Consider the following 26,416-nt stretch of genomic DNA (forward strand, 5'->3'; position numbering starts at 1 on the left):
GGGCAGCATTAATGGTCATAAATTTGTTCAATCCATGTGAGAGCATCATGAAGAAGCTGAAAGAACAGAACTGGCAGACATTTGAAGATGGAAGTAAACTGTCACATGAAAACCTGCCCATAAAGTTTCTAGCACCAACTTGAAGTGATGAATCTAGGAATATATTAACCCCCCCCCCCCCCCCCCCTCCTCGCTACCTACATATCACTCCCATAGGGTTCACAAAGACAAGTTTAGACTAATTACACTGTACACAGAGACATTTCAGCAATCACACTTCCTCCAAAATCCATATGTGAACAGAATGCTTGAAATCCCTAATAATGTGTACAATGGAAAGTAACCCTCTGTCTCAGCAAGCAATATCAGGTCAACGATGGATAATGCTGAATTAAACAAAAATACAGTTAATTCCTTCAAGAGAATTTCAGTAGATAAACTGCAAATATGACAAGAGAGACACTTCAAAATAATAAGAATATGAACAGAACAAAACACAAACATGCACTGGGTAGACAAAAGGATACACAGTACATGTAGCAGCAAATGTCAGCGACTCAAGAACTGAAGACTACTATGGGCTATCCAACTGTATTTTAAAACAAATTATAGACATAATAAGTCATCTCCTATGCTACCTTATAAACTTGATGTTTCAGGTAAGTACATTTACTGACTGCTTAAAGAAACTGTTGTTACTTTGGAGTATAAAAAGGCTGATACAGAATCAGCATAAAATTATAAACCTATACCTGTATTAGCAATACTATCTAAACTCAATGTGATGATCATGAAGGAATGACTAAATCCTTGTTTTGAGAGCTGTAATGTCTTTCACCAGACCCAATATGGATTTTGTGATGGTCAGCCCATAAAAAAAGCATTGCTGGATATTTGAATAATATCATTTTAAGTTAAAGTCACATCATTATGAAGCACTAAGGTAACTAAAATGCCAGTATTCTGATTACCTAAAATGATTTTATCCAACTTGATTCTGGCTGCGAAGGTCTATGCATTTATATTAGTTCAGATTATTGTTTTATCTGTCTTAAAATAATCTGAACAAAGGCAGCATATGTGGTCACTGATTTGATAAAAGCCTTTGACGTAATATTCTTGTAAATAAACTTAAGCAATATGGAATAACAAAGACACTGGCACTATTAAAATATTATTTATCCGATAGGAAATGAACACTCATAATTAAGTCAAACCAAAAAATTGAAGTTGTCACAAAGCGGAAGGTAAAGAATATGTTGTGTGCAAATGGAATAGCTAATTCACAGGATAAATTAAAACCATATGGTCAGTTGTGAAGTAAGTGTCTCATCATCAGCACAAGGTCGACAATATAAAGTCAGTTTGCAGTAAAAATATTTCTGTTACTGATAAATCAGATGTATGTACAGTATTTAAAAATCATTCTCTGAGCATTGCTGGTGAATTAAATAAAAATTTAGATTCTATAGGAAATCATATAACTTTCCTGGCAAATGCCTTTACGAGATTGATGTCTGAAATACTCCTCTGTTATACAGACAAGAGGAATATTGAATCAATAACCAAATCACTGGGACTAAGGACTCCCATGGTTATGATGGAGTGTCTAGCAGAATATTAAAGTACTGTGCTGCATATGTTAGCCCTGTATTTAGCTATATTTGTAATATTTCCTTTGGGAATGGTCAGTTTCCTGAGAGATTAAAGTACTCATTAGTAAAAGCACTTCATAAAATGGGAGATAGGAATAACGCAGATAGTTTAAGATTTTTGTGGCATCAGTGTTTGCTAAAGTTATTGAAAAGGCTGTGTATGTAAGGATAATTAATCATTTTATTTCACACGATTTGCTATCAAATGTATATTTTGGCTTTAGAAATCATTTAACAACTGAAAATGCTATATTCTCTTTTCTCTGTGAGGTACTGGATGGGCTAAACAAAAGGTTTTGAATGCTTAGCATATTTTTTTATTTAACTAGGGCATTTGATTGTGTGGATCACAAAATATTGCTCCAGAAGTTGGAGCATTATGGAATGCAGCGAGTAGCTCACAATTGGTTCACCTCTTACTTTAGCAACAGGCAGCAAAAGCTCATTATACACAATGTTGATAACTGCTGTGATGTGTGGTCTGAATGGGGTACTGTCATGTGGGGTATGCCCCAGTGATCAGTGTTGGGGCCACTCCTTTTCCTTATTTATATAAATGATATGCCCTCTAGTATTACGGGTAACTCTAAAATATTTCTGTTTGCTAATGACATTAGGTTGGTAGTAAAGGATGTTGTGTGCAACACTGGTTCAGTTTTAAATAGTGCAGTACATGACCTAAGCACATGGCTTGTAGAAAATAAACTAACGCTAAATCATGGTAAGACTCAGTTTTTACAGTTTCTAACACACAGTTCAACAAAACCTTATGTTTTAATTTCACAGAACTGGCATATGGTTTGTGAAACTAAACAGTTCAAATTTCTAGGTGTTCAGATAGATAGTAAGCTGTTATGGAAAGCCCACATTCAGGATCTTGCTCAAATACTTAGTACTGTCATTTTTACTAGTCGAACGGTATTAGAAGTGAGTGATCATTCAGCATGAAAATTAATCTACTTTGCTTATTTTCATTCACTTATGTCATATGGTATTATATTTTGGGGTAACTCTTCCCATTCTAAAATGATATTTTTGGCTCAGAAATGGGCAGTTCGGGCAATAAGTGGTGTAAGTTCATGAACCTCTTGTCAACCCCTGTTCACAAGTCTGGAATTTTGACATTGGCCTCTCAACATATATATTCCTTACTGTCATTTCTTGTTAACAATATTAGCTTATTCCCAAGAATAAGCACCTTTCACTCAGTTAATACTTGGCAGAAATCAAACCTGCATTTGGATCTGGCTTCCTTAACTCGTGCAAAAAGGTGTGCAATGTACTTCTGTTTCCAGTTTTAGTAAGCTACCACTTGAATTCAAAAATCTTAGCAGTAATCCATGTGCTTTCAGATCTTAACTGAAGAGTTTTCTCATGGGTCACTCCTTCTATTCTCTTGAGGAGTTCCTTGAAAAATTAAGCTGATTCTTATTGTACTGTTGATTGCATTTACTTAAGCTCATGGACTGACTTTTTTCATGTTCATAAACATTTATTTTTATCTGTTATTACTTTTATGTTGTAATTTCATGTACTGATATGTTCCATGACCTTGGAGATTTGGTCCTATGGAACTTGACGTGTAAATAAATAAATGAGTACTTCAGGGATTAGTGCTCAGACCATTTTTGGTCATTTTTTTTTTTTTTTTTTTTAACACTCTGCCTACAATGGAGTAATTTTTGAAGACATCATTTATAACTTCTTATAATGGTGTAAATATAATGGAGCAAATGAATGAATTCATTATGGACAAGGCATCATCCTGATTTCAAGCAAATGAGTTAATATTTAACCTCAGCAAATATGAGAGTGTAGTATTCTCCTTGAAAGGGAAAGTAATGACTGTAATGGGAAAGAATCTGTCAAATTATTGGGTGTCCATGTTAACATCAAACTGAACTGGAACACACATACAAATAACTTATACAGCAAACTATCATGTGTGTTGTACCTCAATCATAAATCAAAAACCCGTGTTACTGGAAAACAACTACTCCTCACATATTATGGCTTTTTCCATGTGAATCTTAACTGTAGTGAATGATGTGAGGTATTTCTGCTGGAGGCAGAACAGTTTCTTTGGCTGGAAAAAAACATCTGTTGCATGTATTATCTGTGAGTCAATACTTCCTGCAAAAGGTCTTCATTAATAACAAAATATTCACTATTCTGAGCCTATACATATTGCACACCCTTCTGCATGCCAGTGACAGTTGGGATGAACATGCCATAAGTACACATTCAGTCTTATATAGCCAGGAATCCACTTGCCATAGACCATACAAATTGCCAGACTGGCACAGGCTTGAATTTGAATGTGTTCATCTTCAAACATTTTACATGTTATTGGTGCAATTATTTATGCATAAAACTAAGAGACATAAAGAACATAAAAATTTCATGATATTTACATCAGTGACACATTGCCACATATGTAGCAATCACAATTAGCAGCACAGTATTTCATTTTGCACAGATAAATTAGTTCCACACCAGCCACCAGGAACACTGTGTTATGTCCATTACTCTGTGCCATTTATTTTTAGAATATAGTTTTTTCCATGTTCTCGTTTTGTCCATGTTAATTCTTAAGAACCTTTTTAGTACTGAGTTCTTTAGTGATCAGTCAACAAGTCACTTATTCATTTTTGCGTGAGTCTTGTCTTGACGCATGCTGTGCCTAAAAGATGTCCTGTATTAATTGCCAAACAAACAAATAAAGATCTTGTTATTCCAGCATTGCAGATATTGTTGTGTGTTATTTATCACAAACTAGCTGGCTAACTGGTTGAATGGAAGACAACCTAGCCCTATGGCCAAAGTGGTGACCCCAACATGAATTATCACCTGCCTGATGCACAAAATAAAGTGATACTGTAAGCTGATGGAAAATCTGACCACAACTGACCCTACTGTGTCCAGTCTTGTCATTAGACTACCACCCTTTTGGCCTCACAATCCAGTGCTATGGTTTGCGCAAGTTGAAGCTAGTTTCTTTTACTCTGTAATAGCTGCTAAGTTCTGATGCAGGAGGACATCAGAGATCATAAACCATGACAGTACTTGTGGCACCTGCAAAGTAAGACTGACGCTGGTACTGTGTCTGACAGCCTGCTGAGAACCATCTGGAGCAATCGGTTGCCGCCAGCCATCAAAGCAATAACAGTGTTGCAGTCAGAAACCCCTTTAGACATGGTGGTGGAACTAGAAGACAAGGTACAGGATGCTATCACACCTGTGCCAATTAACATAGCAACTGTGCAATGCATGAGCATGTCAGCCACAGTTTTGCACGCCGACTATGACACTCTGATGGCAAAGGTCAATATGTTGACACAACAGATTAGCCAATTGATGTCTCAGTGTAACAGCAACATGATTGTGGCTGACTGAGATACCAGAAGCGTTCACACAGCAGATCATCAACTGCCTCCTCTGTGCCTGTGGCTGAAATGCAGCAGGGGATATGGTGGTGTCATAGAAGATTTGGTGATCAAGCTGGTCGCTGTACTGAATCCTGCACATACACAAATGCCAGCAGTGATTGGGTGTAGACGCTTCATCTGATTCCCCATCTGCAACACAGCATCCGTCTGTGAGTGACCAGTGCACAGGCAAGAAATATTTGATTGACACTGGCTCTGAGCTGTGTATTTTCCCATGAACAATGTTACACTGGTGTAGGCTGCGTACGTAATTCTGTCTAGCTGCTGCAAACAATTCTTCTATTGTGATGTATGGTACACATAATTTTGAACTAGTTTTAGGCCTGCACCGAGTGGTTGCATGGAATTTCATGATCACCAACATCGCCAAGGCAATAACAGGAGTGGACTTCCTGGCAAATTACAACCTCCTACCTGGCATTGCCAAGACATGCCTGGTCAACCAAACCACTGGACTGACAGCTGCAGGATTCGGCCGCCATGCAACCATCTAATCCACCAAGCTGATTGAAACAGCAGACAGCGAGTATGCCACCTTACTTTGGGATTTTCCAGTGCTGACAAAACCTCCAGGTATGCCTAAGGTAGTGAAGCATAACACAGTGCAATATTTGAAGACCACCGAGGGGCTGCAATTATTCTGTAGATCTTGACAGTTAGCCCTGGATCGGTTAGCTATCGCCAAGGTCGAGTTTGACTATGATTCAAGAGGGTATCATGCAACCATCCAGTAGCCCTTGGTCATCACCTTTACATCTCATGCCTAAGAAGTGCGGTGCGTGGCATCCGTGCAGGGACAATAGAGCACTTAACACCCTTACACTGTCCAATCGTTACCCAGTTACATTGCTTCACAATTATAACTATGCTCCGAGTGGTGCCCACCTGTACAGTGTGTTGAACTGTGTGAAGGCATATATGCAGATACCCATCACCAAAAAAGACATCCTGAAGATGGCCATAATTATGCCATTCATGACTTTCAGCCCCAGAAACGCTGCGCAGACATGACAGAAATTTATTGACTCAGTGTTGCAAGGTCTGCCATTCTGTTTTGCCTACCTTGAAAACATATTGGTATTTTCAGTCTCACCAGAAGAACATCGCCAGCATCTTATACAAGTTTTTAAATGGCGAGACGAATATGGTGTCATTCTGAACACAGAAAAATGTATTTTGGTCAACCACAAGTAGATTTCCCCGGCCACCAAATCTCTCTGTCTAGCTCACTACCATTACCTGACAAAGTGGAAGCCATACTACAGATCTCATGGCCATCCACAATGAAGGAGCTGTGACGATTTTTGAGGATGTGTAATTTTTGTGGCAGACATTTACCTCACGCACCAGATATTCAGGTACCCTTTACATCTGTGCTGGCAGGTCCAAAAGGCAAAGGGAATGCAAGAATACAGTGGACGGGCACATGACAGCTGCATTTGAACTGGCTAAACAAGCAATAGCAGACACTGCATTGTTGGCACATCCTGAGCCAAGTGCACCATTGGTTATAGATGCAAGCCAGACAGCTGTGGGTGCAGTGTTGCAACAATACAACACTGATGTGTGGCAACCTCTAGCTTTACTTTCAAAGGAACTGTCACAGTCTCAATGTAAGTGGAGCGCCTATGAGTGAGAACTGTTAGTGATATATGAGGCAATCAAATACTTCTGTCCTCAGCTGGAGGCCTGTGAGTTCACCATATCCACATATCATAAGCCGCTGACATATGGCTTTCAACAGAACATTATTAATTGTTCAGCAAGAGCAGCACAACCAATTACTGTACATCATGCAGTTCAGCATGAACATCCAGCATGAATCTGAGATCAAGAAAGTAGTAGCAGATTGTCTCTCCTGTGTCAGCAGCATCTCCACCATTGAGTACATGGAACTCACAGAAGCACAACTTACAGACCCGGAACTACAACAGCTGTTTCAGGAAAAAAAGTCTGCATTGGATCTGCAGCCAACATTCCTGGCACAGGCATCAAGTCATACTGTGATGTGACCGCAGCCAAACCGTGACTGTTTTTTACCCACAAAATTCAGGAAAAATGCTTTTACGTCTTTGAATAAACTGTGCCATCCTGGAGCATGAACTACAATATACTTAATCTCAGATTGCTTTGTATGACCAGGGATGAAGAAAGACTGTCACGAGTGGACCTGATGTTGTATACAGTGTCAGCATAATAAGGTTGGCCAGCACGTGCACACACCTATCGTAAACAATCCTGAAGCCACAACCCATTTTACGCATGTACATATCAACGTCATGGGACCATATCCACCTTCAAATGTCCATCGATATTTGCTAACAATGATCAACCATTCACCTGTTGGCCAAAGTGGCCCCAGTGGACAATGTCTTGGCAGAACCTCGGTGTATGTCTTCATATTAAACTGGGCATCACGATTTGGCTGTCCTTTGCACATCACCACAGATTGTGGTAAACAATTTGAATCTTCTTTGCTTGCAAAGCTAACAGCATTCTGTGGGATGAGCCACCACAACACAACCAGCTACCACCTGGCCAGTAACTGCATGATATAGCATTGGGGCCACACTTTGAAAGCTGTCCTGAAGTGCCATGGTGCAGGATGAACAGAGACTCTGCCGATGGTCCTGCTTGACCTACGAAACTCATACAAGCCAGATATAGACAGTTCCTCTGCAGAATTAGTGTATGGAGAGTTGTTACAACTGCCTGGCAGATTTGTAGACGTGACTCCACAGCCTGATATAAACCTGTCTACCTTCATCAGTCGCCTTCATCATCATGTCAGAAAAATCTGACCTCCACAACCATCTAGGCATGGAACTGTTGCCACCTTTGTACACAAAGACATCAGGACATGCACTCACCTTATGTTATGAACTGATGGCATCAAATAGCCCTCCAGGCACCTCACACTGGGCCACATCAAATTATCAGTAGGGGAGATATTCTTGTGAATGGAAAACGAGCTACTGTTACAATTGACAGTGTCAAATCAGCCTATATCTTCAATGAGCCACCCCTCCACTGAGACTCAGTGAACACAGCTTTGCCAAAAACTTGGTCTGGCAACACCAGCTCCGGCACCATAACTGACAAGGACGTCAGCTCCGGGGGATCAGCATACCACAGCTCCATCGGGGCCAGTGCACCATGAGGTCTGGTCGGTGTGTCCACTTCCCGGTGTGCTTCCTGGATGGAACTCCTCTCCAGCCGAGGGGACTGTTGTACCACAATTAGCGGTGCAATGCAGTGCAGTTTGGTTCATGAGTGCATCACCCTTGAGTCACACCATAAGTATTTTATTTTGTGTGGATAAATTAGTTCCACGCCAGCCGCCAGGAGTGCTGTGTTGTGTCCATTATCCATGCCATTTATTCTTAGCATATAGTTTTTTTTCATGTTCTTGTTTTCTCCATGTTAATTCTAAAGAACCTTTTTTTATAATTAGTTCTTTAGTAACCAGTCAATAAGTCACTTATTTGTTTTTGCATGAGTCTTGCCTTGATGTATATTGCGTCTAAAAGATGTCCTGTATTAATTGCCGAATGAATGAATAAAGATCTTGTCATCTCAGCATTGGAGATATCATTGTGCATTTTTTATCACAAACTAGCAGGCTAACCAGTCAGATGGGCCAGAACCTAGCCCTCTGGCCAAACATATAATGCGAAAATTATGTATGTAGGAAACTTTTAACTAATTATTTATTACAACTTAGTATGATTGTAGTCAGGACTTGACGTCACTTAAATCTTATTTCTCATACACTTATATGGAGTAGTATGCTTCGTTCTTGAACCACTCAGCTAGAACATTTTTAAATGTATTGAAGGGAACAAACTGGGCAACTTTTAGGAGCCTATTAAAAAATCTGTGGCCTAGTCATTTGTGACTGTTGTGAAAGCTAGCCTAATGTAGGGTACATCAATCAATTGTCAAGTTCTTGTGTTATGTTCATGTAGAGACATCTTAAGGTTAAAATTATTTAAATTCTCTTTAACACTGATAAGGCAACTACACATAAGGAGGCTAGGGACTGTCATAATATTGAGCTCTCGGATGTGACCTTTACAAGATTCTCTTGGAGTCAGGGCTGTTATACATTTGATAGCTTTCCCCCCCACCCCCTCCTCCCCCTCCCCACTTGGATACAGTTTTTGAGCTGGGGCAATTACCCCATAGAAGAGTTCCATAGGGAAGATGGGAGATGAAAAATGCAAAATATGCATATACTAGTAGTGTTTTTGCTTACATTAGTCCTCAGTTTCTACAGCAAATAAATCATTTGAGAAAGTTTTGAGTGCAATTTTTCTGTATGATTCACACAAAATCTTCAGTTTTATTGTTATTAACTTGTAAATAATTTGCCTGTGACATGTTGGTGCATCAGCCCACTGCTACATTTAGATTATGTTACAAATCCTCTTGATTATCAACTTGCATGATTAGAGTTGTATCATCTGCCTTACACATCAAAAATTAGGGTAAGTCGTTTATAATATATACAATGAACAGGAACTGACCCGGGGAGTACTGAGCCCTGTAGAACACCTTTTGTAATGAATAATGAGTCTGACCTTTGGTTGTTTATGGTTACCAACTGCTTTTTGTTGCTTATGTGTGACTCAATTAGGAGAAGAGCATTCTCTCCAACTCTGTAGTATTGGAGCTTTTTGATAAGTATACTATGGGAGACAGTGTCAAAAACTTTCCTCAAATCTAAAGGAGCTGCACAGGTTGTTTTCATAGTGTCAAAAGAATCATATATTTTTGTGATAATAGTCTCAGCTGCTTTGATAGTGGAAAAATGAGGTCTGAAACCATATTGTGAGTAGATAAGCAGATTATTTTGCCCTAAGTGCTGGTTTGTCTGTTCATGCATATAATATTCTACAATTTTTTACATGATTGGTATGAGTGAGATGGGATGATACTTATCAGGAGACACTTTGTCATGTTTCTTATGGATAGGTGTTACAATAGTAATTTTTAGGCAATCTAGGAAGATTCCTTCATGTAGCATTTGGCTGATGATTTTGTTTAGCAACAGTAGAATTTATTTCTTTACATTTTTTATTAGATGATTTGAAAGTCAATAGCAGTATTCTGCCTTCGAGTTGCTAAGTCTGGCAATTGCTTTTGCCAATGAGCCTATAGGATACATGAGTCCAGCAGTAGTTGTCATGTTGCTTGCTATCTAGAACTGAAAGCAAAACTACAGCTTTATAAGCATCTTCAGTAAGATTTTTATTTGAGCCACAACTGATAAAGAGTGCATCTAAAGTGTTTGGTTCAGTTGGAATGTTGTATTTATTTTCATAGTTTATCTCTGTTTTGATGACTTTCCACACTGCTTTACACTTATTTGTTGAATTGAGTATGTATCTGTCATTTGCTTTCCTCTTGGCTGCCCTAATTTATGATCTATACACTCCTGTCACAGCTGTATAAGCTCCCTTCTCAGCTTGATCCTGTTGCAATTTGTCATGGTGCACCATCATTTCTTCCCTAAGTTTCTTGACTGTACAGGTAGTCATGGAGGGGTATCTGTGGAGATACTATACAAACCTGTGATTCCTGAGAAAGGATAGCAGCTTTTTTAATAGCTGCAGGAGACAGATTGGATGATTTAGTGGTGTGCCCTTGTAACATTAGGCAACATGCTCTTACTGTGCTGGTACTGAGCACAGCTGAAAGCAAGGGGAAACTAGAGCCTTTATTTTTCCCCGGGTTAAGCACCACTACCTTACGCCTCTTCTGTAAAATATTCCAGAGGTAAAATAGTCCCTGACTTGGATCTCTAGACATAGTCAGGATGGATATGAAAGCCCAGGCCCACCATTTTTCTTCATAGATGATAAGGAGACAGAAAGAATGTATGACGAGCTAAAATAATCATTCAGATAATTAAGTATGATAAAAATATAATTTGTTTAGGAGAACTGAAATTCAATAAGAGGAAAAAAAGAGAAGGGAAAATGGTAGGAGAACATTGGGAGTAAGAAATGAATGAGGAGCCACCTGGTAGAATATAGCATAAAGAATCATTGCTGACATTTGGTTTAAGATCCATGAAAGAAGTCTGTATACATGGAAAAGATATGGAGTCACTGGAAGGTTTCAAACTGATTATATAATGGTGAAACACAGATTTTGAAGTGGAAAACATTTCCAGGGGCAGATGTGAATGCTGACCATAATTTACTGGTCATGTACTGCAAATGGCAACTGAGAAAATTGTAAAAAGGTAGAAAATTTTGAATTTTGGATAAGTTGAAAGAAACAGATGTTGTTGGCAGTTCCAGAGGGAGCATTAGGCAATGACTGACTGAAACAAAGGAAGGGTACACAATAGAAGAGAAATGCTTAGAGAAATGAAATAGAGAAGGAGACTAGTCTCAAATAGGTAAAAAGCCAAAGCCTAGAAGAAATCCTCAAGATAACACAGGAAATACTGAATTTAACTGAAAAAGAGAAAATATAAAAATTAAGCAGCTGAAAGAAATACCGAAGTTTAAAAATGAGACTGACAGAAAATGCAAAATACCCAAGCATGAATGGCAAGAGGACAAGGACAAATGTAAGTCAGCAGAAGCACATACATCTAGAGTCAAGTTAAGTGCTGCCTAAAGAAGAATTGAAGAAAAGAGAAGAGTGTGAATATCAATAGGATAGGTGACAAGTCAGAGTCAGTACTAAGCAAGGAAGGGAAAGGCTGAAAGACCAAAGTGGAAACAAGATTGCTGGAGCAAACAACATTCCATCAGAACTATTGACAGCCCTTGGAGAGCCAGCTATGACAAAACTCTTCCACATAGTGTATGTTGTTTGAGACATTTGAGATACCCTCAGACTTCAAGAATAATGTAATAACTCCAACTCCAAAAAGGCAGATGCTGACAGGTATCAATACTAACTATCCCTCACTTTAATAAGTAATGGTTTTGAAATACTGACAAAAAATGTATTACAGAAGAATGAAATTACTGGCAGAAGCTGACCTCAGGGGCAAGCAGTATGGGTTCAGGAGAAATGTAGGAACACAGAAGGTGAAATTAAGCCTATGATTTATCTTCAAAGATTTATCAACGTTAACTGGGCTGCACTCTCTAACTTTATGAAGGTATTGTGGAAAAATACAGGGAATGAAAGGGTATTTACAACTTGTACAGAAACTAGACAACAGTTATTCAAGAGGCATGAAAGTGGTTGAGAGGGAGTGCAACAGGGTTGTACATTATCCACAACATTCTCCAGTCTGTAAATTGCACAAGCAGTAAAGGAAAGTAAGGAGAAATTTGGAAAAGGAATTAAAGTTAAGGGAGAAGAAGTAAAAACTTTGAGGTTTGTCAATGATATTGCAATTCTGCCAGAGTTAGCATAAGACTTGGAGGAGCACTCAAACAAAATGGGTAGTGTCTTGTAGAGAGTTGGCCACAACAGGCAGAAGATATGTTCTGTTGGTGCTGCACATTTTAGTGTAACTCATGTTACAGAGTCCTTCTTCAGAAAGCCATTGTAGCAGTGTGTACAGAAACAGCTAAGTGAAAAATCCATGAAATACACACATTTATTTATATATGAAAGCTGAATTCAGTAAGTTCCTTTGTGTGAGACAGCATGCACAAGACTCATGTGGTGATTTCAGGTTTTAGATTTGCATATTTATGTTCATGTCACTTCTGCACAATATTTCATTGAGTTTATCAACACCTGTGTGTGTTGTAAAATATATTGAAATTTTGAACATTTCCAAGTGCTGCAATAAACTCACACTGCTTTCATCAATTTTAGGCTCACACTTAATTGTGCTCCTTTAAAATTTTTGAGAAGAGTAGGCCTATCATCATATCAAACAACAATTCTCTAATGTCACTGTATAACTACTTTAGAAAAATATTATTTTTGAAAATTTGTGACCACTTACAAAACTTACTGGTACAAGTGCTTTGGATGCATAACTTGTTTCATAGCAAATTAGTATTTGTGGCTCACAGTTACTGCCAAAGAATACATCAACCCCAAATTTCATTGTATATCAACACATATAAAAGTACATTTTTGAGAACTTTCAGAAGCTACCATTTTCTTTGCATAATCTACAAGTAATTTCTAGTAAACCAGTGTTTGTGATTTAGTTACAGGAGCAGATATTCTAATTAACATATTCTGTAGTAACTAGCTTTCCCTCAAAGAGGTGAGACCCTATAATTTATAACAATGACAATTAACCTCAAAACATTTTAGAAACTAGTAATTTATACCACAGGTTTTTGTGTTGCCTTAATAGAAATCTTGTTTTATGTATTTGCTATAATTATTATAGGGAATTAGTCACATTTTAGCTCAAAAGATTAAAAGATAATCAGAGGGCTTAATTTACAATTATTTGTTCACTACCCCGTAATATGTTGCACCAGCCAAAATGCAGCCCCGCTGTTCTCAAACATGAGATGAGTTGGTTCATGTTCATATCAGCTGGAAATCACACTGACTACTGTCAAACAATTGGCAGTTGCTGCAAATTGGTGTGTTGAAACAGCTCCTGAGAGTTGTGTATGTGTGATACCATTACCAGAGGTACGTCAAGTACCATCCTCTCCTGTGGAGCCTGTCTTCTCTGCAGAAAGTACAGGAGCTGTTGTTACTCATCCACTTGACTGTAAGTGCATGTCAATAGTAGGTCCAAGCATTCTGTACAGGGTGGAAGGGGACCAGGGGGATTCAGGGTGTTAAATGTTCCCCATTATCCAACAAATTTGAGATGTTGTCTTTCACTGAAACTGAAACTGAGCCAGTTTTGGAGAAACCTGTTCTGCTTGGTGTCAAGAGCAGACAAATGCAAGAGAGTCTATTAATCATCAGCAATTCAAACATAAGGCAAATGATTGTGCTCCTTAGGGAAATGGCAGCAAGGAACAGGAAAGGACATCAGGTCACTCAGTATGTATGCCTGGGGGCTGCATTCAACATGTTGAAGAGACTATTCCAGCAGCCATTGAGAGAACAAAGTGCAACAAAGCAGACGGTGGTGCACATTGGAACAAATAACACCTGTCATCTTGGCTCTAAGGTCATACTTGTGTCATTCCAGTGACTGGCAGAGAAGGCTGAGAAGACCAGTATTGTGGATGGAGTTTCAATGAAGCTCACAATCTTCAGTGTTATCCCTAGAACTGATCATGAACCCTTGGTTCTGAGCCAAGTGGAAGGAATGAACCAGAGACTACAAAGTTCTGTGAAAAGCTGGGCTGTGACTCCCTGGACTTGCACCGTAGTGTTGAGATCTGTAAGGTCCGTCTAAAGGGGTCAGGGGTGCAATAGATGTCTAAGGCTGATACTCATGTAGCTGACAGTGTGTGGGGTGCACACAAGGGTTTCTTAGATAAGGTGACTTTCCATCCAATACAGATAATGATAGCATTAGGAAACCCAAAGTAATAGTGTAAGATCAAAAGAAATGCCTCCCACAGGTGAGAGTATTAAAATCCTAATGGTTAACTGCTAAAGCATTTGCAAGAAAGTGTCAGAGTTTGAAGCACTCCTGAAAGGCAGTGAAGCTCACATAATATTAGGTACAGAAAGCTGATTCAAACGTGATAATGATAGCAGTGGCAATTCTTAGGGAAATTTTGAGGGTATATTGAAAGGATAGGCAAATGGGAAGTGGAAGTGGTGTATTTGTCACAGTAGATGAGAAACTCAAATCCACCAAGATAACAATTGACACTGCATGTTAGACTGCTTGAGCAAGACTCAGTATCAGGTTTGGGCATAAAATGATAATCTATCTTTCCATCACCCAACAGATGCATTTCCTAAGGTAACCAAAAACTTTAGAGGAAACCTCAGTTCACTTGCATGTAAGTTCCTCAATCATACTCTAATCATTGTCTGAGACTTTGATCATCCAACAATTAGTTTGGAAATTACAGTTTTGTTAGTGGTGGGAATGATAATACATCCTGTGAAACATTAATAAATATATTTTCTGAAAACTGCCTAGAACAGACAGTTACGTACTCCACTATTGATGAAAATATATTGTATTTAATGGTAAACAAGAGATCTGACCTCTTTGAGGGTGCCCACAGTGAAACTGGTATCAGTGACTATGATGCAAATGTGACAACAATGATTAGCAAAATACAAAGGGCAACCACAACTAGCAGAAAGATGTTCAATAAACTACACAAAAATCCAGTGTCATACCTCAATAAGGAACTTGAAGCTTTCAGCATAGGGCATGAGAATGTAGAGGAACTATGGCTCAAGTTTAAAAGAACAGTTGACCATGCACTACATAGATATGTAACCAGTAGAACAGTTAATAATGGGAGGGAACCTCCATAGTATGCAGTCACTTTAAAGAAACATCTAAAGAAAGAGATATTATCTCAAAGTTGGTGTAAAACAAAGTGTAGAGTTGTAGATAGAGAGATAACCAATGAAATGCATTTAGCTGTCAGCAGATCAATGTGTGATGCCTTCAGTGATTACTGTAGCACAATATTGTCAAATGATATTTCACAGAATACAAAGAAATTTGGGTCATATGTAAAGGCTGTTAGTGGCACCTAAGTTAATATTCAGTCCCTAGCAACTGAGACAGGAACTAAAATTTAGGGTGGCAAAGCAAAAGCTGAAATGCTTAACTCCATTTTCAGATGTTCCTTTAAAAAGGAAAACACAAGAGAATTGCCTCAATTTAATCCTTGTAACACTGAAAAGATGAATGAAATAAGTATTAGTGTCAGTGGCTTTCAGAAACAGTAGAAATCATTACAACTGAACAAAGCTCCAGAGTCTGATGGAATCCCTGTCAGATTCTACACTGAATTTGCAGCTGAGTTAGCCCCTCTTCTAACTACAACCTACTGCAGATCCCTCAGAACAAAAAACTGCACCCTGTTCTTGGGGGAAAAAATCACAGATCACATCCCATCTACAAGAATGTTAGTAGAAATGATCCATAAAACGACCATGCAATATCCTTGACACTCATTTCTTTTAGAATCTTAGAAGATATTCTGAGTCCAAACATAATGAGGTATCTCAAACAGAATGACCTCCACAGTGCCAACCATCATGGATTCAAAAAACATTGACCATGTGAAACCCAACTTGCACTTTTCTCACATGACCTATGGAAAGCTTTTGATCAAGGCAGTCAAGTAGATGCAGTCTTTATTGATTTCCAAACAGCATTTGACTCAGTACCACACCTATACTTATTGTCCAAAGTATGATCATATGGGATATCAAGTGAAATTTTTGACTGGATTGAGGACTGTCCGACAGCAAGGGTGCAGCATGTTGTCTTGGACAGAGAGTCATTGTAAGATATAGAAGTAACCTCAAGGGTGCCCCAGGGAAGTGTGATGAGGCTGTCCATGTATTTTAATGACCTTGAAGTCAATATTAATAGTAACCTCATACATTTTGCAGATGATGCACCTATCTGTAATGAAGAGTTATCTGAAAGAATCTACATAAATATTCAGTCAGACCTTGCTAAGATATCAAAGTGGTACAAAGTTTGGCAGCTCACTTAAATGTACAGAAATGTAAAATTGTGGACTTTACAAAATGAAAAAAATGTAGTGTCCTGCAGCTTGGAATGAATTGGCCAACTCATACAAATAACTGGTTGTAACATTTTGTAGAGCTATGAAATGGAATGATCACATAGGCTCGGTTGTGGGTAACACAGACGGGGAGACCCCAGTTTATTGGTAGAATGCTGGGGAAGAACTATGTGTCTTCAAAGAAGATTGCTTACAAATCACTCATGTGATCAGGTCTAGAATTTTGCTCAAGAACCAGCTTTAAATTATGAAATGATGACACTATCAGTATGCTACAACCCCCTATGTATCACTCACATGGGAATTGTGAGGAAAGATTAGAAAAATTCTGCACCACAGAGGCATTCCAGCAATAATTCTTCCTGCACTCCATACATGAACAGACCAGGAAGAAACTCTAATGACTGAATCAATGGGACATACCCTCTGCCATGCATCTCATGGTGGTTAGTAAAGTATAGATTTTGATACAGATGTAGAGATTATAAGATGAACATTGACAAAGGTAAAACAAGCATGGTACAATGCAGTCAAATTGAATCAGTTGATTGTGAAGTAATTGGACATTAAAATAAAGTAACTGAGACATTAAAAGCTGTCTATGAATTTAGCTATTTGGCCAGTAAAGTAAGTGACCATGGCCAAAGAAGAAAAGATATAAAATGCAAACTGGTAAGAGCAAAAAAATCATTTCTGAACAAATGAAATTGTTAGCATATATGCACATCAAAAAAAGTTTTGCATCAACATAAACATCATTTCCACCCTTTTTATTGCTCACGAAAACCACACATTGCATGTTGTACCACCATACTGGGAGACCTTCAGAGGTTCTGGTTCAGATTGTTGTACACACCAGTACCTCTAATACCCAGTAGCACGTCCTCTTGAATTGATTCATGCCTGTATTCATCATGGCATACTACCCAAAAGTCCATGGAGGCACTGTTGGTCCACATTGTCCCAATCCTCAACAGCAAATTGGCGTAGATCCCTCAGAGTGGTTGGTGGGTCACATTATCCATAAACAGCTCTTATAAATCTATCCCAGGCATGTCGATATGGTTTGTATATGGAGAACATGCTGGCCACTCTAGTCGAGTGATGTCATTATCTGAAAGAAGTCATTCACAAGATGTACATGATGGGAGCATCAATTGTCATCCATGAAGACGAATGCCTCGCCATTATCGGTCGGAGGATGGCATTCATGTATCATAGAGCTGTCATGGTGCCTTCCATGGCTACCAGTAGTGTACATTGACCCCATGTATTGCCACCCCAAAATAGCGGGAACCTCCATCATGCTGTACTCGCTGGACGGTGTGTCTAAGGCGTTCAGCATGACTGGGTTGCCTCGACACACGTCTCTGATGATTGTCGGGTTGAGGGCATATGCAACACTCATCAGTGAAGAGAACATGATGCCAATCATGAGCGGTCCATTTGGCATGTTGTTGGGCCCATCTGTACCATGCTGCATGATGTTGTGGTTGCAAAGATGGACCTTGCCATGGATGTCGAGAGTGAAGTTGCACATCATGCAGCCTATTACACACAGTTTGAGTCATAACATGACATCCTGTGGCTGCATGAAAAGAATTATTCAACATGGTGGCATTGCTGTCATATTTCCTCTGAGCCATAATCCATACATAGTCATCATCCACTGCAGTAGTAGCTGTTAGGCGGCCTGAGCGAGATATGTCATCGACAGTTCTTGTCTCTCTGTATCTCCTCCATGTCCAAACAACATTGCTTTGGTTCATTCCGAGATGCCTGGACACTTTCCTTGTTGAGAGCCCTTCCTGACACAAAGTAACAATGTGGACATGATTGAACTGCGGTATTGACTGTCTAGGCATGGCTAAACTACAAAAAACATGAGTCATGTACCTCCTTCCTGGTGGAATGACTGGAACTGATTGGCTGTTGGACCCCCTCTGTCTAATAGGCACTGCTCATGCGTGGTTGTTTACATCTTTGGGCAAGTTTAGTGTCATCTCTGAACAGTCAAAGTGACTGTGTCTGTGATATAATATCCACAGTCAACATCTATCTTTAGGAGCTCTGGGAACTGGTGTGATGCAAAACTTTTTTTGATGTGTTTACATTCAAATGTTAGGAGAACTTTTCTGGAGCTATATGTATGGAGTGTAGCCTTGTACACAAGTGAAGCATGGTCAATAAGCACTTCAGATAAGAAGAGAACTGAAGTTTTTGAAATCCAATGCTGAAAATCGGATGAGTAAATCAAATAACTAATGAGGAGACACTGAAGTGAATTGCAGAAAAAAGAAGTTCATGGCACAAGCTGACCAAAGGAAGGAATCAGTAGATAGAACACATCTCACAGTAGTCAGTTCAGTAAAGGAATGAAATGTGGGAATAAAAACTGTACAAAGAGACCTAGACATGAACACATTAAGCAAGTTCAAATGGACAGTAGTTCCACGAGATAAAAATGACTGTATAGGATAGATTAACATGCATGGCTGTATAAAACCAGTCTTCAGACTGAATATTACAACAAAACAGAACTAGGAGGAAGAATTCCTTAAACACTCGCTGGAGTATGACAACATAATTTAAAAAGAGTATTCTGCACAAAGGAAAAGTTTTTATTAAAAAATTGCAAATTAGGATGAAACAGTTGAAATTAACAAGTTTAGAAAGGCATTAGAATGCTGACTGAAAGAAATAGCTTTCTACACTGTGGATGAATTTGTAAATACAAATGTAAGTGATGTATTAATTTAACTGTAAACGAAAAGCTTCTGTCCTTGTTATTCTTAAGCATTATTATTAATAGTATAACAAACTTCAGCCTACTGAACAATGGGAGGTCCAGGATGGAATAAGTATGATGTGAAAAGGATAGATTGATACGCACCACATTGAGGAGGTACTGAGTTGGAGATAGGCACTATGAAGAGAATACTAGAAACATATAAGCTTTCACAGAACAAAACAACAACTCTCTCACACATGGCCATTGTCTCTGGAGACTAAGGTGTGACTGCCACTGTATTCAATATGAACATCAATTTTTTGGGTTGAGTGGTGCAGGTATTGTTGAGGTGTGGGATGCAGAAGGGGAGGGATAGCAGGGTACAGGTTGGGGATGGTGCTAGCGCTGTCGGTGTGTGTGTCCAGGGACATTGTGGAAACATGGCAGGGGAGATAGGGCTGCTAGATGTAGTATCATGAATCTGTGCTGAAGGTGAAGGGGAGGGAGGGGGGCAACAAGGAGGGAAGCAGCAGAGTGTAGGTAGAAATAATCTAGATAGCATAGGGAGTGAAGCAGTCGTTAATGGGGAGCACGTTGTGTTGGTGGTATTTTCAGCATCTGGGTGGTCCATCTGCCCCTCCCCACAGTCTGGCAGTGGCCATTCACGTGGACAAACAGCTAATAAGATATTGTGCCCATGCAGAAAGGGGCTGCAGCTTAGTTGACAGAAGGCATGGCCACTTTCACAAGTGGCCCTAACTTTGAAAGAGTAGGAGATGCCTGTGACAGGTCTGGGGTAGGTGGTAAGGAGACAATGTATGGGGCACACCTTGCATCTAGGTGTACTTCTGGGATATGAGCCATGGGGCAAGGGGTTTGGAGCAAGGGTGGAATAGGGACTGGCAATGCTATATTGTGGGGTGGGTGGGCAGTGGACTACCCATATGGGAGACATGAGAAGGATAGTAGAGAGGTTATTTCTCATTTCAGAGACCTTTTAATTTTTCAGAAAGATATTTTGGCACTGAAGGAGGAGGAAAACTGGAAAATAAAAACAAAAGCAGACCTACAAACACTTTTTGGACATGTGAATATTGTAGTGAAATTTAAGTAAGGAAGAATAATGTGGGCTGATGATGCACAGACAATGCCAGAAACAGGGAATGTTAAGAAAGTATTTATAGGTAAGCCTGAGGGGAGAAGTCAAAGTGGAAGAGCCAGGAAAAGATGGCCTGAAAATATGGAAGAGGATCTAAAAGCAATGAGAATCAGAGAGTGGAGAAGAAAAGCAATGGACAGAGATGAAAGGGGCAGGTGATAAAGGAGGCCCAGTTTCTACAAGGGCTGTTGCACTGATCAATAAGTAAGTGAGCCCTATACTGCCCTATCACATCCCTGCATGCTCCCACAGGCAGAACCAGTATCTTCCCCCAACCCCAACCCTGCTATAACTCCCTCTCCCCACCTCATGCCTCTTCCGTGACACCAGTACCCATCCAAATAGATTGCTGCTCTTGTCAGATTGTAGTTGCAGTCAGGCCTAGGTGCCCAGAGACAGCAGTCATGTCATGCATGCATAAGTAATAGTAGTAGTAGTAGTAGTAGTGGTGGTGGTTGTTACTGTATGAATGCATACGTGTTTTCTACTTTTGAAGAAGGACTTCATCTGAAATATTTCTAGCATTCTTTTTCATCATGCCTATCTGCAACACTGTCTCATCTTTGCTGTGAGTAGCAATCTATCCTACCATATTTCTGAAAAAAATGAAAAGCATTAGACATATCATCAGACACAGTGCTTCCATCATTAATATTTTTAAAGGAAAAGTGATGGGAAAGAAAGGAAGAGGAAGGCACAGGAAGAAGTATATCGAAGGCAGCAGGTTGTGACATTTACATGTAACTGAAATGAACAACCAGTGATGAAAGGGAGTGGTTGCATAGACAATACATTAGCCTTTAGAATATGTATGAGTGCATGTATGTTTGTAAGTATGTACATATGTTGTCATGTGAACATATTCTGGGATAACCCATCTCTTAGGCTAACAGTATCATTGCACAAAATAAAGTAATTAAATTTATGTGTGGGGTTCACAAAACTATCTCACTAAGCATTTATTTAAGTGGTTGTTATTATTAACCTCAGACTCACATCACGTTTATTCACCTACAAAATTTCTCATCAGTTATTTACCTGAATTTGAGAGAAACACCAATATTCACCAATAGAGCACTAGAAGACAAAATTATCTGCATTATACATTAATAATCCTGGTTCTGGTACTAAAAGGAGTGATGTAAACAACTATGAAACTGTGACAATCTATCCATGAAAATAAAGTGTGTGACAGATAGCAGATGTGTTTTCAAAAATAGAGTAAAGATGTTTCTGCTTATAACTCATTCTATACAACAACAGAGTTCTTGACTATAAATAATAGTCATTATAACAGAAAAACAACTGTGAATGGTTAGCATGTAGATTTTTTAAAAATATGTTTTCTATATTTGTTCAGTTGGCACATCCCACATCATAGCATTTATCATGAACACAATCTATGAAAAACATAACTAAATAAAATTATGATTTTTCTTTGTAAACACTAGATTTAAGAGAAGCAAATACTATCTAAGTATTGTACAGCACAAACATGTGGATAAAACATTTCTCTGCTTGTGAAATAGTTACTCCTGATGAAATCCATATATAAAAAGTGGATACAGAGAAACAGATGACAGATATTTTGACTAAACCATTTTTGGCATTTAGATTTCAGACCTTACTCAATAACATGTGAATCTGGAATGTATTAAACAATGGAAACTCCAGGTAGGAATATCAACAATATTGGGCAAGGGATAGATTACTACTCCTTGTAAAGATCACCTGTTGAGTTGCAGACAGGTACAATGATGGAAGTTTGCTGCATTTGATTGGAAGGAAGCCATATTACATCCTCACATGAAGTTTAACATTTTGTGTTTATGTAGTGAAGCCATAATTTGTAACAGGCTTTTTGTTGCACCTGCCTGCAGCTCAATGGGTTACCTTTATGGTGAGCAGCAATTTATTCCTGTAATGTATTAAACACATGAGGGTATGGATGCTTAAGCACATTTATTTTGTTTAACAGCTGTAATATATTCACAAACTCTGTACATAATGTTTACTTTACATGTGTTGTCCACTTTGTACTCCACAGCTGGCATTTTACCTTATATTCGTGTTATGCTGTGCCTTACAGAAATTGTGTTTAAATAAACAGTTAGGTGTTTATGAAAACCTCACATTCTCTGAGCAAATACCTCAATATATACAGGGTGTACATAAAGTCTGGGAACACTATCTTGAAGAGGATCCTGAAAGGTGGTTTTTTTTTCTTTTCTTTTTTTTTTTTTTTTTAAAAAATGTATACCGCCACATCATAGTTTGGTAAGTTTGGTAATTTGCTGATACTGGTCACATACATGGTGAGTTCAGGTGTGGATTGAGCTTTCTGTGTGTTGGAGTTCGACAAAAACAAGTGTGCTACAGCTGTTCAATGGATGTTTAGAACCAAGTACCATAAGAAGCCACCAACAAGGAAGGCCATTTACCACAGGCACAACAAATTCGTTATGACAGGTTGCTTGTGCCCAGCAAAGAGAAGTGGATGTCCCAGTGTGAGTGAAGTGAATGTGGAGCACATACGAGAGACATTCATAAAGAATCTAAAGAAATTGGTGTGTCATGCATCCCATGAACTCAAAATGGCTCCAATGACAGTATGGAAAGTCCTGCGACAGGAATTGTCTATGAAACCATTCAAATTGGAGCTAGTGCAGAAGCTCAATGATGATGACAAAAAACAAGCGTTTTGAGATTTGTTCGCAGTTGCAGAAACTGAATGAGGGTGGCGATGGCATTGTTGATTGCTTAATTTTTAGTGACAAAGCAACTTTTCACACTAATGGGAAAGTGAACAGGCATAATTGCTGAATCTGGGGTACAAAGCATCCACATGAATGCATTGAATTTGAGCATGGTTCGCCAAAGGTAAATGTTTTTTGTGCCTTTTCATGTCGAAAACTGTACGGGCCATTCTTCTTTGCCCAGAGTATTGTGACTGGATATTCCTACTTGGACATGTTGCAGCAATGGCTGATGCTTCAAATGCAATCAGACTCTCTGTTCATCTTTCAGCAGGAAGGGGCTCCACCCCATTTTCATCCTGAAATTCTCGAGTACCTGAACATGGAGCTGCCGCATCAATGGATCAGCCGTGCTACAGAAGGGGACAGCTGTTTCATGAAATGGCCTCCCCAGTCACCAGATCTCACTCTGTGTAACTTTTTTCTGTGGGGACACATTAAAGAGCTGGTGTATGTACCGCCTCTACCACGTGATGTAGCAGAGCTCCAGGAGAGAAGTGACTGCCACAGTCGACGATGCCATGATGGGACGGGTACGGCAAGAATTCGATTACCGTATTGATGTCTGCCAGGTCACTCATAGTTTGCATATCAAATGTTTGTTAAAAAAACTTTCAGACTTTCTCTTCAAAATGCAATATGTATGGCATCTGTACAATGTTTAGTTCATGTGCAATAAATAATTGAAAGTGTTCCCAAACTTTATGTACACCCTGTATTATTATGTGTTAACTCCACACTTACCATTACAAACAACTTGTAATGAAAGTCATTTCAACACATGTAATAAGCAAATATAAGCTTTTATATTACATTCCTAGGTTATTAGTTGCAGCTGTTAAATTATTTATGATAGCAGATCAACTCACTGTCTTCCAGTGTCTTAGCCTCCTGTGGATATGAACTTCTATTTCCACCTGATGCCACAGATATCACACTCACATTATATTTAGAGAATGGCCATCCATAAGGAAATGTATATTCTGTGACATCTTCATAAAACACTGAGCTCCAGTAGTGATGTGATGGTGGCTGGCAATTGATTTCCTCTTCAGAAATATATTCCACAGTAACAACATAGTTCCAAAGTTCTCCATTAACACAGGTAGGAGGATACCACACAACAGTAAATTCCCTGGGTAAAATATTTCTTATGGAAACATTAACTGGACTATCTGGAACTGAAAAATTTTATTTTTGTCAGATGTATCTTCAGTGTACCTCACAATGTTTATTAAATTCAATGTTTTTGTGACATCAAGTTAAAGAAATCCTTCTCATTTTTGTGATCTGAGACTTAGGTTACTACGTGAATCATACCCACACTCAACAACCTGTTGTATCAGAGAGCTACAGTATTCTATCAAAAAGTTAAAAGGCCATACAATGATCTATAGGCTCCATTACCAATATTTCAACTACAAATCAACAGGTGAATTCTTCAAGCCACTTACTTTTTAATAAAGTGTGATCTACCTACTTTAATTTTTTACAATTTCTAATGGAAACAACACCCCTAGAGTAGACAACATCTGTCAGAACTATCGATGTCCTCAGGAGAGCCAGCCATGACTAAAACTATTCTGCCTGGTATGCAAGATATATGAAACAAGGGAAATATGCTAAGACTTCAAGAAGAATGTAATAATTCAATAATGCAGGAAAAGACAGATTCCTACTTACCATGAAGAAGACACGTCAAGATGCAGACAGGCACAATTAAAAGACATTCACATGCAGCTTTTGGCCACAGCCTTTGTCGTAAAAGAGACACACATAAGCACCATTCACACACACAAGCAAGCATACCTCACATACAGATGACCGCCAACTCCAGCATCTCAGGCTGGAAGGTTGGAGCTGGCGGTCGTGTGTGCGCGAGGTGTGCTTGCTCATGCATGTGTGTGAACAGTGCATGCGTGTGTGTCTTTTACTAATAAAGGCCGTGGCTGAAAGCTATATGTGAATGTTTTTTTATTGTGCCTGTCTACAACTCGATATGTCTTCTTCATAGTAAGTAGCAATCTGTCTTTTCCTACATTGTTGATATAACTATCTGGAGCTTCCATTGTTTGAGAATATAATAATTCCCATTCCAAGGAAAGTAGGTCTGGACAAGCATGAATAATTCCCATTCTAAGGAAAGCAGGTGTGGACAAGCATGAATATTACTAAACTATCAGTTTAATAAATCACAGTAGCAAAATACTAACGTGAATTATTTACAGAAGAATGGGAAATCTGGTAAAAGAGGATCTTGAGGAAGATCAGTTTGGATACAAAGAAATATAGGAATACTCAAGGCAATATTGACTTTATGACATATCTTAGAAGGCTGGCTAAGGAAAGGAAAATCTATGTGTATAGCTTTAGTAGATTTGGGAAAAGCTTTTGACAATGTTAACGTGAATACACTCTTTGAAATTCTGAAGGGAGCAGGGCAAAATACAGGGAGTGAAATGTTATATACTATTTGTACAGAAAACAGACAACATTTATAAGTTGAGAGGCATGAAAGGGAAGCAGTGGTTAAAAACAGAGTGAGATACAATTGCAGACTATTGCCAGTGTTAGTCAATTTGTAATTTGAGTAAGTAGTAAGGAAACCAAAGAAAAATTTGGATAAGGAACTTTGAGATTTGGTGATGACATTGTTGTTCTGTGAGAGACAGCAAAGAACTTGGAAGAGCAGTTGAATGGAACGAACGGTCTCTTGAATGGAAGATATAAGATGAACACTAACAAAAGGAAAAACATAGATAATGGAATGTAGTCAAATTAAATCATATGATTGTGAGCGAATTAGATTAGGAAATGAGACACGAAAAGTAGTGGATGAGTTTTGATATTTGGGCAGCAAAATAAGTGATGGTTCCCAATGTATAGAAGATATAAAATGTAGAATGCCAATGGCAAAGAAAGTGGTTTTGAATAAAAGAAATTTGTTATCAAATATAATTTTAAGCAGTAGGAAGTCTGTACTGAAGATATTTGTCTGGAATGTAGCCTTGTACAGAAGTGAAATGTGGCCAATAAACAGTTCAGATGAGAATAAAATAGAAGCTTTTCAAA

At 38.8% G+C, this 26,416-nt stretch overlaps 1 protein-coding gene across 1 annotated transcript in view; it reads right to left on the reverse strand.

Moving 5' to 3' along the window:
* Window positions 1-26,416, reverse strand: part of LOC124804918 (phosphatidylinositol phosphatase PTPRQ-like) — a 424,691-nt gene that overhangs the window by 204,256 nt on the left and 194,019 nt on the right. Inside the window, exon 6 of the mRNA XM_047265295.1 lies at window positions 24,214-24,525. Coding sequence (XP_047121251.1) covers window positions 24,214-24,525 — 312 coding nt within the window. The remainder of the gene's footprint in view (window positions 1-24,213; window positions 24,526-26,416) is intronic.

This window comes from Schistocerca piceifrons, chromosome 7 (assembly GCF_021461385.2).
Source record: "Schistocerca piceifrons isolate TAMUIC-IGC-003096 chromosome 7, iqSchPice1.1, whole genome shotgun sequence".
Lineage (NCBI taxonomy): Eukaryota > Metazoa > Arthropoda > Insecta > Orthoptera > Acrididae > Schistocerca > Schistocerca piceifrons.